General features: G+C 40.9%; 1 protein-coding gene across 1 annotated transcript in view; it reads right to left on the bottom strand.

Moving 5' to 3' along the window:
- Positions 1 to 1,414: 1,414 nt before the first annotated feature.
- The window catches only part of LOC120525040 (fibronectin-like), an 84,044-nt gene continuing 69,929 nt past the window's right edge, over positions 1,415 to 15,529 (bottom strand). Inside the window, exons 9-10 of the mRNA XM_039746990.1 lie at positions 10,089 to 10,186; positions 1,415 to 3,145 (exon numbers count right to left, since the gene is read on the bottom strand). Coding sequence (XP_039602924.1) covers positions 3,083 to 3,145; positions 10,089 to 10,186 — 161 coding nt within the window. The 3' untranslated portion in view covers positions 1,415 to 3,082. The remainder of the gene's footprint in view (positions 3,146 to 10,088; positions 10,187 to 15,529) is intronic.

Below are 15,529 nucleotides of genomic sequence, written 5' to 3'. Positions count from 1 at the left end.
TTGAAAACTTGGCAGGATACAATCAATAACATTTTAGAATAAGCATTTAAATTGAGGAAGAGGATTTATCTATTTACTTATTTTTCCTACTAATATTAATGTTTTACTCTGCTGGCCTGGCTCTCTTTCTCATGGGTGGGGGTTGATTTGTTTCAAACCTAGCTTTGTAAAACTTGACTTGCTTGTATAGAATGTTATTTGATTTTAATAAATTCAATAAAATGTCAAAAGAAAAAAAAAATTGGTCCATTGTTTTTGGGCAAAAATGGTTTCAGAACTAAGAAGTTGAGAAAGCACAGCCACATTCGACTGCTTACTAGTCAGCCTGCAAGATCTAACAAATGCCGATACGGTGCCCGGTGATTTTTCTAAGACATTCAACTTTGAAACAAAAATATACACTGATGCAGCAAGTAGCTCTTTTCAGCTGACAGGGTTTGCTACGTCTTATAAAATTACCTAAAAAATTATGGCGCTTGTTGATGACATGTGATGGCCTGAACGTTCCAACAGTAACTTTGTCACAACTGTTCAGCCTTAGGAAGTGGAGAGCAGCCTTTCAGAATCAGAGGCCGATACTTCACTACAAACAGATCTTGCCTTATGCAGTCACAGAGAAGAACTGCATAAAAAATAAGATGGTCACCATTAACCGACATCTCTGGTATACTGGAGGTTGTGAAAATGATCCTTACCATGAGCCCAAAGACGGCATAGTGTGTCTAGGCCTCATCTGTACTGACATGAGGATCCACTTGATGGTCCAAGCGTAACAAATTTGAATGCAGCTGTACACAAAGATCACTACCTGTGGTCATCTAAAGGTGTATGACAATGTAAAGGACATGCAGCACCTCAGAATAACCCTGATGCTGAAACTGATGATGTTTTTGACAGAGTGAAGTCTAAATTAGGTCAGAAAATTTGAGAATATAATATTAAGTGTCACATGCGGGCCTTTGGAAGGCTGCTGAAGGGCTCTTCTGATGGTAGTTACCCTGCTGAACCAGGGTATGGCGTATGATGTGAGGTCTGGACACAGACAGGTGGACATCGTAGGTTCACCCGCAACACGTTTATTTTACATAATTATAATTACAATAAGTGCACAAACCCCAAAAGTCCCCCAAAGTCCTGGCCAACATCAAAATGTCTCACTTTCTCTTCAGGCCGCCTCCTTGCCTCCTCCAGAGACCTCGTCCTCTTCCACCCGATTCAAGTCACTGTATGAAGGGAGGCAGCTCCTTTTATACTCCCCCAGATGTGCTCCAGGTGTTTCCACCGACACGTCCCAGTGTGGCGGAAGTGCCGGCTGCATTCCCGGAAGCACTCTGGGTGTCCCTGCTCATATTCCCCCCAGCACTTCTGGTTGTGGTGGAAGTGCTGAGGTCCAGGGCTCCCAAGGCATAGGGGCGCCCCCTGGCAGTGACCATAGGCCTCTACTGGGTTGAGCTTCAAAGCTCTGTACCCGTGGCCCTCAAAAGTACCAGGGCGGTCGCCGTGGAGAAGACATAAGCCCTCCTCCGGTCCTCCTGGGCGTCCCAGATGGGTCGCCCCCCCAGCCATCTCCGACAGTGGCCAAGTGTGGTTTTTATCCTGCTACTCAGGATAGGAGACCAAGAGGTGGAGCAGGTGCCAGTTTTAAGTTTCTAGGGATCCACATCAGCAGTAACCTAAAATGGAGTATAAACACCACTGCTGCAGTGAATAAGGCCCAGCAAAGATTGAACTTCCTCAGGATACTGAGGAAAAACCACATCACTGCTCAATAGAGGGCTTACTGACCTACTCCATCCTAGCATAGTTTGGAAACTGTTCAAAGGCAGACAGGGCAGCCCTCCAGAGGGTGGTCGACACAGCACAAAAAATAATTGGACTCTCTCTCCTCCATGTAAAAGACATCTACAGGTCACGCTTCTACAACAAGGCCTGCAGAATTATCTGCGACATTACTCCACGTCTTCACATTGCTACCCTCTGGGACTGAAGAACAGCTTTTACCCCTCAGCTGTCCAAGAACTTCACTCTCGGCCTTCTATCCCATTGCCCATACTTTCACTTTCAATAGCCTTGGACTTGTTTTCATGTGAGAACCTGTGTGCAATTACTCAAATGCACTTTAAATATTTTATGCACTTTAATTTTGTTTACATTATTTTGCAAATCCAATCAGTTTTTTAACTGAGTATGTATAAGGGTTATGTGTGGGAGTGATGAATGCATCTCTGGGAAAGCTGTTTTAAATTTTGTTGTATTGTTCAGCACACATCACTCCAGGACTGATTGGGGTGCTTGGCTGATCGCGCACTTACATGCGAATGTGAGCGGATCAGTGAGGTTCCTCATTCACACCTCAGAGGTCGAAGCGTATCACACTTGCTCTCAGTCAGCCGTATAAAAGCAGCCTGCACAGCAGAAATAGGAGGGAATAAAGGATCAGAACAAGAGGAGAAAAAAGAACAGTGAGTGAGAACGAGGTATCAGGTGTCTGCGCTGGCGTGAGGGAGAAGAGGCAGAGCGGTTGGGAGCCCCATGGAGGGGCAAGTGATTGGCGCTCCAGGGGTGGATCATCCTAGCCGAATTTATGAATGTCGAAGACGGCTCAGAGTGTCATGGCAGATGCCGATGGAGACAGCGGTGGCGAGAGCCGGAGGTTGTGAAGGGTTCCTTGCATATGAAGTTGGACAATTTGGGTTTGACAGGTTCAGAAGGAGCAAGCAAGAACAGCAGAGCAAAAATGGAAGCATAAAAAAAAGTAATTCTGTTAGTACATTTCTTAAACCTATCCCAGCACACCTTCTACATTTCACTTCCAAAAAAAAAACTTGAAATATACACACAGTTATGACACATTTTAAAAAACTCACATATTATTCTGTGCCAGCATTCTAAATCTGCAAACTAAGTCCTGAAATAGAAGCAGAAAATTAAAAAGGTTTCCATTAAAGATACAAACAGAGCTGCAACTGAGACATCCTTTAGAATGACAAAGCATCTGACATAATAATAACCCACATTATTGGTAAAGTTCACAGTAAAGCTTGTAGTTTCTTCTGTTTACTCCTTAAGATATCTTCATTTATCAATTGAAAGAACTCAAGGTAAAATTCAGTCCTGGTAACTGGCGTTCAAAGTGAGACTGCAGCTGTAAAAGACAAAGAAAAAGCCCAGTCAGCTGTTTATACATTTCTCTTATTTATTTAACAAGTCATGATTGTGTGGATAAAATCAGGGAGGAAGCTGTAAAGTAAGCCATGCAATGTACAGTTGTGATTGAAAGTTTGTGAACCCTTTAGAATTTTCTATATTTCTGCATAAATATGACCTAAAACATCATCAGATTTTCACTCAAGTCCTAAAAGTAGATAAAGAGAAACCAGTTAAACAAAATAGATAAAAATATTATACTTGGTCATTTATTTATTGAGGAAAATGATTGAATATTTGTGAGTGGCAAAAGTATGTGAACCTCTAGGATTATCAGTTAGTTTGAAGGTAAAATTCGAGTCCGGTGTTTTCAATCAATGGGATGACAATCAGGTGTGAGTGGGCACCCTGTGTTATTTAAAGAACAGGATCTATCAAAGTCTGCTCTTCACAACACATGTTTGTGGAAGTGTATCATGGCACGAACAAAGGAGATTTCGGAGGACCTTCGGAGTTGTTGATGCTCATCAGGCTGGAAAAGGTTACAAAACCATCTCGAAAGAGTTTGGACTCCACCAATCCACAGTCAGACAGATTGTGTACAAATGGAGGAAATTCAAGACCATTGTTACCCTCCCCAGGAGTGGTCGACCAACAAAGATCACTCCAAGAGCAAGGCGTGTAATAGTCGGCGAGGTCACAAAGGACCCCTGGGTAACTTCTAAGCAACTGAAGGCCTCTCTCACATTGGCTAACGTTCATGTTCATGAGTCCACCACCAGGAGAACACTGAACAACAATGGTGTGCATGGCAGGGTTGCAAGAAGTAAGCCACTGCTCTCCAAAAAAAAAATTGCTGCTCGTCTACAGTTTGCTAAAGATCACGTGGACAAACCTGAAAGCTATTGGAAGAATGTTGTGTGGACAGATGAGACAAAAATAGAACTTTTTGGTTTAAATGAAAAGCGTTATGTTTGGAGAAAGGAAAACACTGCATTCCAGCATAAGAACCTTATCCCATCTGTGAAACATGGTGGTGGTAGTATCATGGTTTGGGCCTGTTTTGTTGCATCTGGGCCAGGACGGTTTGCCTTCAATGATGGAACAATGAATTCTGAATTATATCAGAGAATTCTAAAGGAACATGTCAGGACATCTGTCCATGAACTGAATCTCAAGAGAAGGTGGGTCATGCAGCAAGACAACGACCCTAAGCACACAAGTCGTTCTTCCAAAGAATGGTTAAAGAAGAATAAAATTAATGTTTTGGAATGGCCAAGTCAAAGTCCTGACCTTAATCCAATCGAAATGTTGTGGAAGGACCTGAAGCGAGCAGTTAATGTGAAGAAACCCACCGACATCCAAGAGCTGAAGCTGTTCTGTACGGAGGAATGGGCTAAAATTCCTCCAAGCCGGTGTGCAGGAATGATCAAAAGTTACCGGAAGCGTTTAGTCGCAGTTATTACTGCAAAGGGGGTCACACCAGATACTGAAAGCAAAGGTTCACATACTTTTGCCACTCACAAATATGTAATATTCGATCATTTTCCTTAATAAATAAATGACCAAGTATAATATTTTGTCTCATTTGTTTAACTGGTTTTTCTTTATCTACTTTTAGGACTTGAGTGAAAATCTGATGATGTTTTAGGTCATATTTATGCAGAAATATAGAAAATTCTAAAGGGTTCACAAACTTTCAAGCACCACTGTACTTCTTAAGTACCAATTAATGAAGTGCATAACAATTCAAGCAATTGCAGAGAAAACAAAACTATGGACAGCCCAGGAGGATCCAAAAGGAGCACAAAGCTGATGGGGGGCATACAAAGACAGAAGAACTCAAGTGGAAAAATGAAATGCACCATTACAAAGCTGCTGTGACTCGTCAGAAGACGTTAAGCCCAGTTTCAGCTAAAAGCGTCCAGAAATAGAATACTAAGAGGACCCCAGAGAAGAGACTCTGACGGTGGTGAATTGGAAGGAATCCAGAATACTCCTCCATGACGGTAACGAGCTGTGGACAGGCTCCAGTTGGGACTAGTAAGGTCCTGCTTATCAGAGGTCCCAAAATGTGTTCTTCCCTCGAGTCTAATCGAGGTGCTCAGTTATGTGCTTTCTCCAGAGCCCAGCTATATTTTTATCATGCTATGAGTTGTTTCTGGGATTTAATTATTTTTATCATCGTTGCACCATTGTAGAATTGGATTTTTCTCATAGACCCCACCATTTCACAGTGGATTCAGAAAGCATTCAGGCTTCTTTACTTTCTGCACTTCTGTAGACCTGTGGGATCAAATTTTGGTGAGGCCATAGATCGGGGCAATTGGATAAAACCATTTTTAAAGCTTACAGTGTTCCCGGGAGCACAGTGGCCTCAACAGTTGTAAAATGGAAGAAGTTTGGAACCACCAGGACTGTTCCAAGAAGGTCTTTTGTCAGGGAGGTGACCAAGAACTCAATGGTCACTCTAAAAGAGTTTCAGAAGTCCTGTACTGAAATGGGAGAACATGTTAGTAGGACAACCATCTCAGCAGCACACTAACATTTAGACATTTAAGGCAGACTGTCTAACTTTGGCAACATGTCACCAAAGGTTCATTCTCTGCATTTACACTTGGAGTCCTTCCATGCTAATCTTGGTGCAATCAGTGACAAATATTGTAAAAGATTTCAGCAGGGCATGGCAACAATGAAAAAACAAAATCAATACAAGTGCAATCCTTCTATGGTTGACTCTTATGAGACACATGAAAAGAGAAGTATCAGATAAGGTTCGCATACCAGGAGAAGGTGGGAGCGGAGGATGCCATCATCTATATGCTACACCGATCCCTCTACCACTTGGACAGAGGCAGTGGTGCTGTAAGAATTATGTTTTTGGACTTCTCTAGCACCTTCAACACCATCCAGCCTCTGCTCCTTAGAGACAAGCTGACTGAGATGGGAGTAGACTCACACCTGGTGGCATGGATCGTGGACTATTTTACAGACTGACCTCAATATGTGCGTCTTGGGAACTGCAGGTCTGACATTCTGTTCAGCAATACAGGGGCGCCGCAGGGGACTAGACATTCTCCAGTCCTGTTCAATCTATATACATCAGACTTCCAATATGACTCGTATTCCTGCCATGTGCAAAAGTTCGCTGATGACACTGCTATTGTGGGCTGCATCAGGAGTGGGCAGGAGGAGGAGTACAGGAAGCTAATCAAAGACTTTGCTAAATGGTACGACTCAAACCACTTACACCTGAACACCAGTAAGACCAAGGAACTGGTGGTGGATTTTAGGAGGCCCAGGCCCCTCATGAACCCCGTGATCATCAGAGGTGACTGTGTGCAGAGGGTACAGACCTATAAATACCTGGGAGTGCAGCTGGATGACAAATTGGACTGGACTGCCAATACTGATTCTCTAGGTAAGAAAGGTTAGAGCCGACTATACTTTCTGAGAAGGTTGTCATCCTTCAACATCTGCAATAAGATGCTGCAGATGTTCTACCAGACGGTTGTGGCGAGTGCCCTCTTCTACGCGGTGGTGTGCTGGGGAGGCACCATAAAGAAGAGGGACGCCTCACACCTGGACAAACTTGTTAAGAAGGCAGGCTCTATTGTAGGAGTAAAGTTTGAACAGTTTAACATCTGTAGCAGAGCGATGGGCACTAAGCAAACTCCTGTCAATCATGAAGAATCCACTGCATCCACTTAACTGTGTCATCTCCAGGCAGAGGAGTAGCTTCAGTGACAGATGTTTGTCACTGTCCTGTTCCACTGACAGACTGAGGAGATCGTTTCTCCCCTACACTATGCGACTCTTCAATTCCACCCGGGGGAGTAAATGCTAACATTATTTAAAGTTATTGTCTACTTTTACATGCATTTTTATTACTATTTAATTTAATATTGTTTTTTTGTATCAGTATACTGCTGCTGGATTATGTGAATTTCCCCTTGGGATTAATAAAGTATCTATCTATCTATCTATCTATCTATCTATCTATCTATCTATCTATCTATCTATCTATCTATCTATCTATCTATCTATCTATCAAATAAAAATCCAAAGTAAAACATGCGTCAACATCATTAAGTGATTAAACACACTAATTTTATTTAAAGATAATTTCATTTTTCTCCAAATTTCTATGCGATACCATCAATCTGAAATTACATTTTTTGTTTAGTTTGAAGCTCTTCATCATACTCACCAAAACAAAATTTCAAGAAGCAAAATATTTGAAAAGAAAAACACGTGTTGTCCAGTGTTACTATGTTCCCATCTGTTGGATATGATATGCCCCACTTGCACTTATGCTTCCTTTGTATTTGTGTGTAATAAAAGTTATTTGTTTTTATATTTTTACAGTTTACTGTGCCTTACCTTGAGGATCAAGTGAGGAGCATTGGGAAAATTAAGAGAGAAAAAACACGGAATTCCAGCTGCTTCAAACTTTCTTCTGTTTTTGTAGGAGGTGAATGAAAGCAGACAGAACCATCTCAGACGGGAGGGCAAAGTCAGTGGGGAATCGCTTCACTCATGACAGTGTATGCTGGTTTGATTACATTTTTCTTGAGCTGTAAGAATTGTTATTTTGGACTTTTTACATTTTCTTTAGGTTTTCAAGTGGTACTTTCAAAGTACTTTTTCAATTTGTTTCTCAGTTTTATTTTTGAAGATAAAATTGAACTTTTATTGCCAGACAACACAATTGCTACAAATTTCTTTTGTTGTTAAAACTTATTTTACTTTATCATTGTGTCTCAGTGTAATTTTTCGTAAAATATGCATACTGTTGCTGAGACACAGGTCTCTATTGCCCTGCCGCATGGCATGACGTCATTAATGCAATGCTTTTAAAAAACGGCACCACATGTTATTAGTCTCCCAAATTTCTGGATCTGAAAACAAAATCCTTATACTAGTGCTTAATTGTCTGACATTTTTAACAGACCTTTTGATTGGGAATCCTTTGACTTTGGGTTTTGGTTTGTTTCACCACGTGATCATTAGGTTTCCTGGCTTTGACTCATGCTTTTCGATTTCATATTTACCTCACTCTTGAGGCCAAAGGGCAAACACGTCCAATCACGTGACACAGGATTAGTTTAAACAAACAGGAGAAACTTAGTTTATGACCAACCTCTTAAATATCTCTATGAAGGGCATGAAGCATTCTGTTTATACTGTGGAAGAGATTAGCTTCACCCTTAATTTAGGGGAGACAATTACAAGCCTTTTTATAAAAAATAATAAAAAGAACCACAAGGGGATTCACACACTATGAAGACATTAATCCGTTTTGTGAATGTCACAGAATGTTTTTTATAACAACGCCCTGTGATAAGGGGAATGAGGTGAAGCACGGTTTTAATTAAATAATCGGGTCTCAGAGTGTGCAGGCTCCAAAGGGCTGCGAGTGCATGTGTGTGCATGCAGCGCCAATCCGGGATTGATTGGGATGCTTGGCTGATATGAGCGGGACAGTCAGGTGCCTCATTCACACCATGGAGTACGTGTAGGACAGCAACTACACCCAATCAGGCAATATAAGAGGAGCCTGCACAGTAGAAGGAGGGAATCAAAATCAGATCAAAAACAGAATCAGAGCAAAAGAATGGAAGACCATGAGTGAGCGCAGTATCAGGTACAGTACCTGAGGAGAGAGCGACAGCACAGAAGAGCAAAGGTTGAAACTCGTCACCACTGATTTATATACGGAGCAGTTTGGATGGTGGTGGAGTCCTCCTTAGGGATCGAGGAATGGTGAGTCTGTGAGAAGGAAGGTGAGAGTACAGCTGACTCTGAGCAGTCTGGCAGACGCCGACAGAGGCAGCCAAGAAGACGGGGGTCGGCAAGGAGGATTGTGGCTGCTGGTGTCTCTGCCAGCTGAGCAAGCTATAAGTGATCTGCGGAGACAGAGGAAGTAAAGAATGGGAGAAAGATCTCGGACGATATGATTGTGTTTTATATTGGTTTTATACATGGGTTATTTATTTGGTTTTTAACTCAGGGCTTGATCATTTGCTTTGTATTGGATTATTTATTTATTGATGATTTGTATGCGCTGCACTTTAGAACACTGTTTGCTTTCTTTGATTTTATTAAAAGCACTTGAAGCACTTTGCACCAACCCCTTGCTAACTGTGTGCATCCTCATTTGCCCGGCTCATTTCAGTTTCTGACTATCGACAGTTCCAGGTTCGAGAAGCCAGGGAGAGTGGAGCTGTCCCAGACCATCACAAGCTCAAGAAGGTTGATGACATGCCCTGCATGTAGACCCCTCAAGCAAAATAGCAATATTACACATTGATCAATTGAATTACAAAACATGTATAGTATATCTGTGAAAGGTGGGTTTGTATACACCCTAACAGGAGATGTCTTTGAGAAGGACAGTTAGACAACCTGATCAATTAAATCTGATATCATAAGGGCTTACCCAAGCAGCTAGAACAAGGAGCTAGAAAAATGCCATCAGACTTGCTTCACATACTTTGGACAGGCTACCTGGGGACTTTAATATTTAGACCGTGGCACAGGCCGCACTAAACATTGATGAAAACTTGAAGACAAATCTGTCCATTTAATATATGTGTAGAGTCCAGCACTGACTGTTTATTTGCTTTGAATTCACTTTAATTAAAGCATCCCTTAAGTCTGGGGTGGAAAATCTAATCGACTTTTATTCATGATGCTTCATTACCCCACCATGGTCACAATATATTTGACAATTCTTATGGCATTTGTTATTCTGGCTGGAGCCAGTCCAGGAGACATTGTCACACATAAATGCACAGTGAACTAGCGTTAAAGAACAAACCAAGTTGTAGACCAGTGAACACACAGAAAGCAGAAATAAGCAGGCTGAGAGATTCCAAATTTTAGCACTAGCGATTCTCAGAGAATTCAGCTCTATTTAGATGAATGTGATTTCTTACCGAAGAGTTAGCTGCATTTATGGCATCCTTTCCGTCACATCCGTTTAGTGTACTGGAAGTACAACGAAGAGCAAATATGACAACTTTTTCATTCATTTCTGTGGGATGCAAAAGAACATTTTGTTAGTAAAGATTGCCTCAGTCCAGTCCACAGTCTTCCTTTCACAAATCTGAAGGCTGATTTATAGTTCTGCATCAAGCCTACACCATCATAAACAGTTTATAACTGTGTCAAACCACGCTGTGCTGCTGACACATGCATGGATGGACAGAGAGGACAAAGTTCTCCAGCAGTTTCTTCATGGTGTTACGTGATTTTTCAGAGTGCAGTCTGAATTAAGAGAGCAAGTGTACATTCAAGGGCTGAAGAATTTTACTTTAATGACTGTTCATAAATCAAATAAATCTTCAAACCAAAAAGACATCATATTAGAGAAACTTACACTCTGAACTCATAAAAGAAATTGTGTTATTTCACAAAAATATCGTGCCATTATAGCAGTTGTGCTCTTTTGCAATTACGATTGTGTTATTTTGTACAGACTTTGTCATTGTGCATACATGTGCTTCGGTCACCTAGTGACACCAATGACAGAGAGGCTTAGGAGGCACGTAGCATGCAACCAAGTGACAACTAAACGGATGATGTCCATATACATTTACTTTTCATCACATTATAGTTTAGTGTGTAGGGTGAAGCGGAGGTGCAAAGCTGGCATTCCTACCTCACCCCACCAGGAGCTCAGGTGTGACTGCTGACTTGGTAAAGGTCTTCATGGAATTTGTACGTTCTCCTCAAGTATTTGTGGATAAATTGGTATTAGTGAACGTGATTTACTGCAGATAATTATCTGTTTGAAGACTGAATGCTAGAAATTTGTCAGTGCAACCAGAACTGAAAAATAACTATTTGATAATTTTCATTTGTGATCCTGTGTTTGCATACATGCAGCTGAAGTAAGGACATTTCCTTCAGGTAAAGATCTTGGTTGATTAAAGCAGGCCTGACCCATCACTTTCAGGCAGACACCATGCGTGATTAGAGCAGGTCCACTGTGTATAGACAGATGAAATAAATAAATATACTATTCGGGTGTCAGAAGAGCAGAGTCCTTATATACCAAAAACTCAGATGGCAGTTACCCATACCTGGCAAGTTTCATGAAAAGCTCTCTGAATATGAAAAAATGTGTGGGTATTTATAATGGCCGGCGTGTCCAACTCCAATCCCGGTGAGCCTCAGTGGCTGCTGGTTTTATTTCCTGCCACTTTCTTCATCAGGGACCAATTTCTGCTGTTAATTGACTTCGATTCCCTTCGTTTTAATTGACATGTTTTTAAAGACTCCATAATCTGAATTAATTTTTATTTCCATAAATGGTAGTCAAACAAAAATAAGATGTGAAGTGAGCCAACAGATCAGCTAATTCCAACCTATTTTTTAATAAGAAGACAATTATCATTGTTAATTAAACCTGTTGTTGGGCTCAAAGGCTTGCTGGTGCTCAAATTCTGCCATAGCAGTTATTTTAAAAATGGTTTATTTTCTCATCAAAATGTTTTATGGATTTGAGAAGATCTACATTACTGAGACCTTTGCCTTTCTTTATTTTCAGATATTGTATGAAGCACACAGTTTAGCTGGTCATGTGCTGGCTCACTTTGTGTCTCATTGTTGTTTGACTGCTAATTAAGGAAAGAAGAAACAAAAGGGGTCTGTGCCTTAAATAGCAAGTCAATTAAAAATAAGGCAAAAGAAGTTAATCACCCACAGAAACTGGTCAGTAATGAAGAAAAGGGTTACAATGAAAGCCTGCAGCCACTGTGGCCTTCCATGATTGGAGTTCAACACCCCTGTTTAAAGGTAAAGGACCTACTGGAAGGCAAAAGCCATCTACAAGAAGAATGACTCCTGCAGTTTGCCACACCAGACGTACAATCACCCGCATTCCCCACTGAAGAGCTGGATGATGAAGGTACTGCTCCAACAACTTCTCCTCAACCTGGATATGCACAGTATGTATAAATGATTAAACTACAATGTACACTGTGGGTGAAAGCTGCATTTTAAAGCAAGTTTAATATATATACAGTATGGAAAAGATATGCAGGGTATGATTAGTACAATAGCTTTATTATGTCAACAGCTTTTTTAAATTTATTAACTGAAAGGAATGTTACAATGGCACACTACATTAAGGTACAATCTCATAAGTGATATATATATATATATATATATATATATATATATATATATATATATATATATATATATATATATATATATATATACTACTAAAAACAATTGTCAGACATATGCTGGTGCAGGGAGTCCTCCTGGTGCACGACAATACCCGGCCTCATGTGGCAAGAGTATACAGGCAGTTCCTGGAGGATGAAGGAATTGATACCATTGACTGGCCCAAATATTCGCCTGTCCTTAATCCAATAGAACATCTCTGGGACATTATGGTTTGGTCCATCTGACGCCGCCAGGTTGCACCTCAGACTGTCCAGGAGCGCAGTGATGCCCTGGTCCAGATGTGGGAGGAAATCCCCCAGGACACCATCCGTCATCTCATTAGGAGCACACCACCACTAGACCCCCCCCCCGCCACCTATGTTGTCAGGCATGCAAACAAGCACGTGGGGGGCCATACAAACTACTGAATACGATTTGGAGTTGCTGCAATTTCAGGGTGTCTTTGAATTAAGCCCTCTGTAGGTTAATAATTTTCATTTCCATTAAATAATGTGGCATCCTTTCATTCCTAACACATTACCCAGTCGATATCAGTATAGATATCCAGCAGGATTTTTTTTCCCTTTGAGATCCGATGTGTTTTCAAAGTGTTCCTTTAATTCTTTGAGCAGTTTAACTGTCACCATCCTTGTAAGTTGCAGATTAATGGGGTCCTGAACCCAGTATGTTCTTTTCTTGCAAGCAACAGAATGTATCAACTTTAACGTTGTGGATGCTGTAATACTGTAATATAAATTTACAGTTTACATGGACTGGACACCTGAGCAATGAATGAGCCAGTCTTTTATGATTAGACGTATCTGAGTGCTGTCCTCTTACTGTACATTCGTGAGATTGTTTACCAGAAGTGGCTTATTTAACAATATCCATCCATCCATCCATCCATTTTCTAACCCGCTGAATCCGAATACAGGGTCACGGGGGTCTGCTGGAGCCAATCCCAGCCAACACAGGGCACAAGGCAGGAACCAATCCTGGGCAGGGTGCCAACCCACCGCAGTATTTAACAATATTTTATATAGAAAATACATTTGTTTTGGACATTGTAAGCATACAACTGGACAACTTGACATGTGGATTATGCGGCATGAGTAACATGAGATTTTTGCATGGACTTTTTGATTGGGTTTGCTGTTGTCCAGCACTGGCCACCATAGGCCCATACTTTATCAGTAACTTTGTGATCTCCATTCTGCATGAAAACATCAGATTACATTTTTTTCTTGTCCATCACTACAAATTACATGGAGTAACATATAAAAAAATATAATATTTGTGTGGAATATTCCATTAACAAATGATACTCAGTGGTTTTAACTAAACGTTGTATTATTAGTTTTCTTCTGCAGAAAAGATGCAGTGCCTTGAAAGTTTATGAACTGATTTTGGGAACGCAATTACCTTATCAGGCTCTCAAGGGAAGATGCCTGTCTTGGCAACACCCAGGGCTCACACTCAGGCATACCTCTATAGTCTCTGTGTCGAGTTTAGCCTTAACAGTCAGGGTCAGCTGTGTGTCTTTGAAATGTGTGTGTTGTGTTTAAACTCATGTAAACTCAAGTTAGACGTGAAATGTTTACACAAATATTAATGGGGTTAATATACGGGTAATTAAAGTCCGCCTTGACCATAATATCCCCCTGTAAACTTGCCTTTTTAATATTACTAAATAGATGTGCATTGAAATTACTTTCTGTATTGGGTGGTCTATAACACACCCTTCAAATAAGGTAATGCTTCCCAGGCGAAGCCACATGTCCTCACTAAGGGGCTCATCGACCAAGTAAAGAGAAATTGAGATTAACCTGTGAGCTAAACAAACAAGAAAGTGGTGTGCTCATGTGTGCCCATCCCTTAATAAATGATACTATGACCACTTTCTTTTTTCTGAGGAATGGTTTGAGGTTTTTTGGCTTGGCCAGGTCAATCCTGCCAACCACATTAGACAAACTCAGATTGTCATTTGACACCAGTGCATTGAGAAATGCTAAGAAAGCAATGACCAGGAAAAATGGGATAAACTGTACAAATCCAGGTGTGCAAAGCTTTTAGAGTCTTACTCAAGAAAATTCAAACCCGGAACTGCTGCTTAAGGAGCTTCTACAGGGTACTGAATCAAAGGTCTGGGGACCTACAGGTGTTTGTTTTTTCATTAATTTGTATCCCTTTCTGAAAACACATTTTCACATTGTCATTATGGGTTATTGAGTGTAGATTGAGGGGCAAAAATGGCACATTTATCTATTTAAAGTTAAATCTACAACACAGTAAAGTGTGCACTAAGTCAAGGGGTCTGGACACTTTCTGAGTCCACTGTAGATACGCCACTTTGGTCAATGTCACCATCAGGTAAAGTGGAGTTTTTTTCACCATTTTACTAGGTATTCTGTGGCACATAAGAGAGCAGACTTAACAGAAATGCAGAAAGCCAGCTGTATGCCCAAAATGCATTTCAGAATGAACACTAAAGTGAATGAATGGCCTTCATGGAGGTAAGCACGGCTCAAAAGCCAGTTTTTGACTTTGAAGAATTTGCAAACATTTCTGAAAACATGTTTTCAATTTGTCATTATGGGTTATTGAGTGATGACTGATGATCAAAAATGGCCAATTTATCCATTTAACATTAAATCTACAACACATTAAGGTGTGCAGAAAGTGAAGGGGTCAGGATACTTTCTGAGTCCACTGTATGTAATTTCTATTCCTTGGCCACAGCCGTAACAAACCAAGCACAGCTCCAAATCTCTACGGAGAGTACCTTCCAAACATAAACCTGGAGAATCGTTCGGCTTCCTCATTCAAAGATTTGGAAAGAGATGGTGGACCCACAGACTCCCATTTCCACGTCTTGTGACGGTTATCCCAAGGGCACAAGCATTGCAATACTTTGAAGGCCACATTCAGGTTTAGCTGAAGTTTCGAGTGTCACATGTGTGCTGATATCACTTGGTTTGCTCTTTTGCTTGGTTGGTAGCTTTTGTTCTGTACATTTCATTTTACAAAATGAATAGATAAATAACAAGATGACATGTGGAAAGACTGTAGCAAAAACGGAAAAAAATCAAATGCTGTGGTTCATTTCTAAACCCAGATGATATGTCAGTCCACCTCAGGGCACGCTCATGGACATAAACTGTACATGTTCACTCAGTCCAGCCTGCTTTGTCTTTAGGAT

This window comes from Polypterus senegalus, chromosome 3 (assembly GCF_016835505.1).
Source record: "Polypterus senegalus isolate Bchr_013 chromosome 3, ASM1683550v1, whole genome shotgun sequence".
In the NCBI taxonomy this organism is placed as follows: domain Eukaryota; kingdom Metazoa; phylum Chordata; class Cladistia; order Polypteriformes; family Polypteridae; genus Polypterus; species Polypterus senegalus.
The sequence above is the reverse complement of the archived record's forward strand: the minus strand, read 5'-3'. Positions and strand labels throughout refer to the sequence as shown.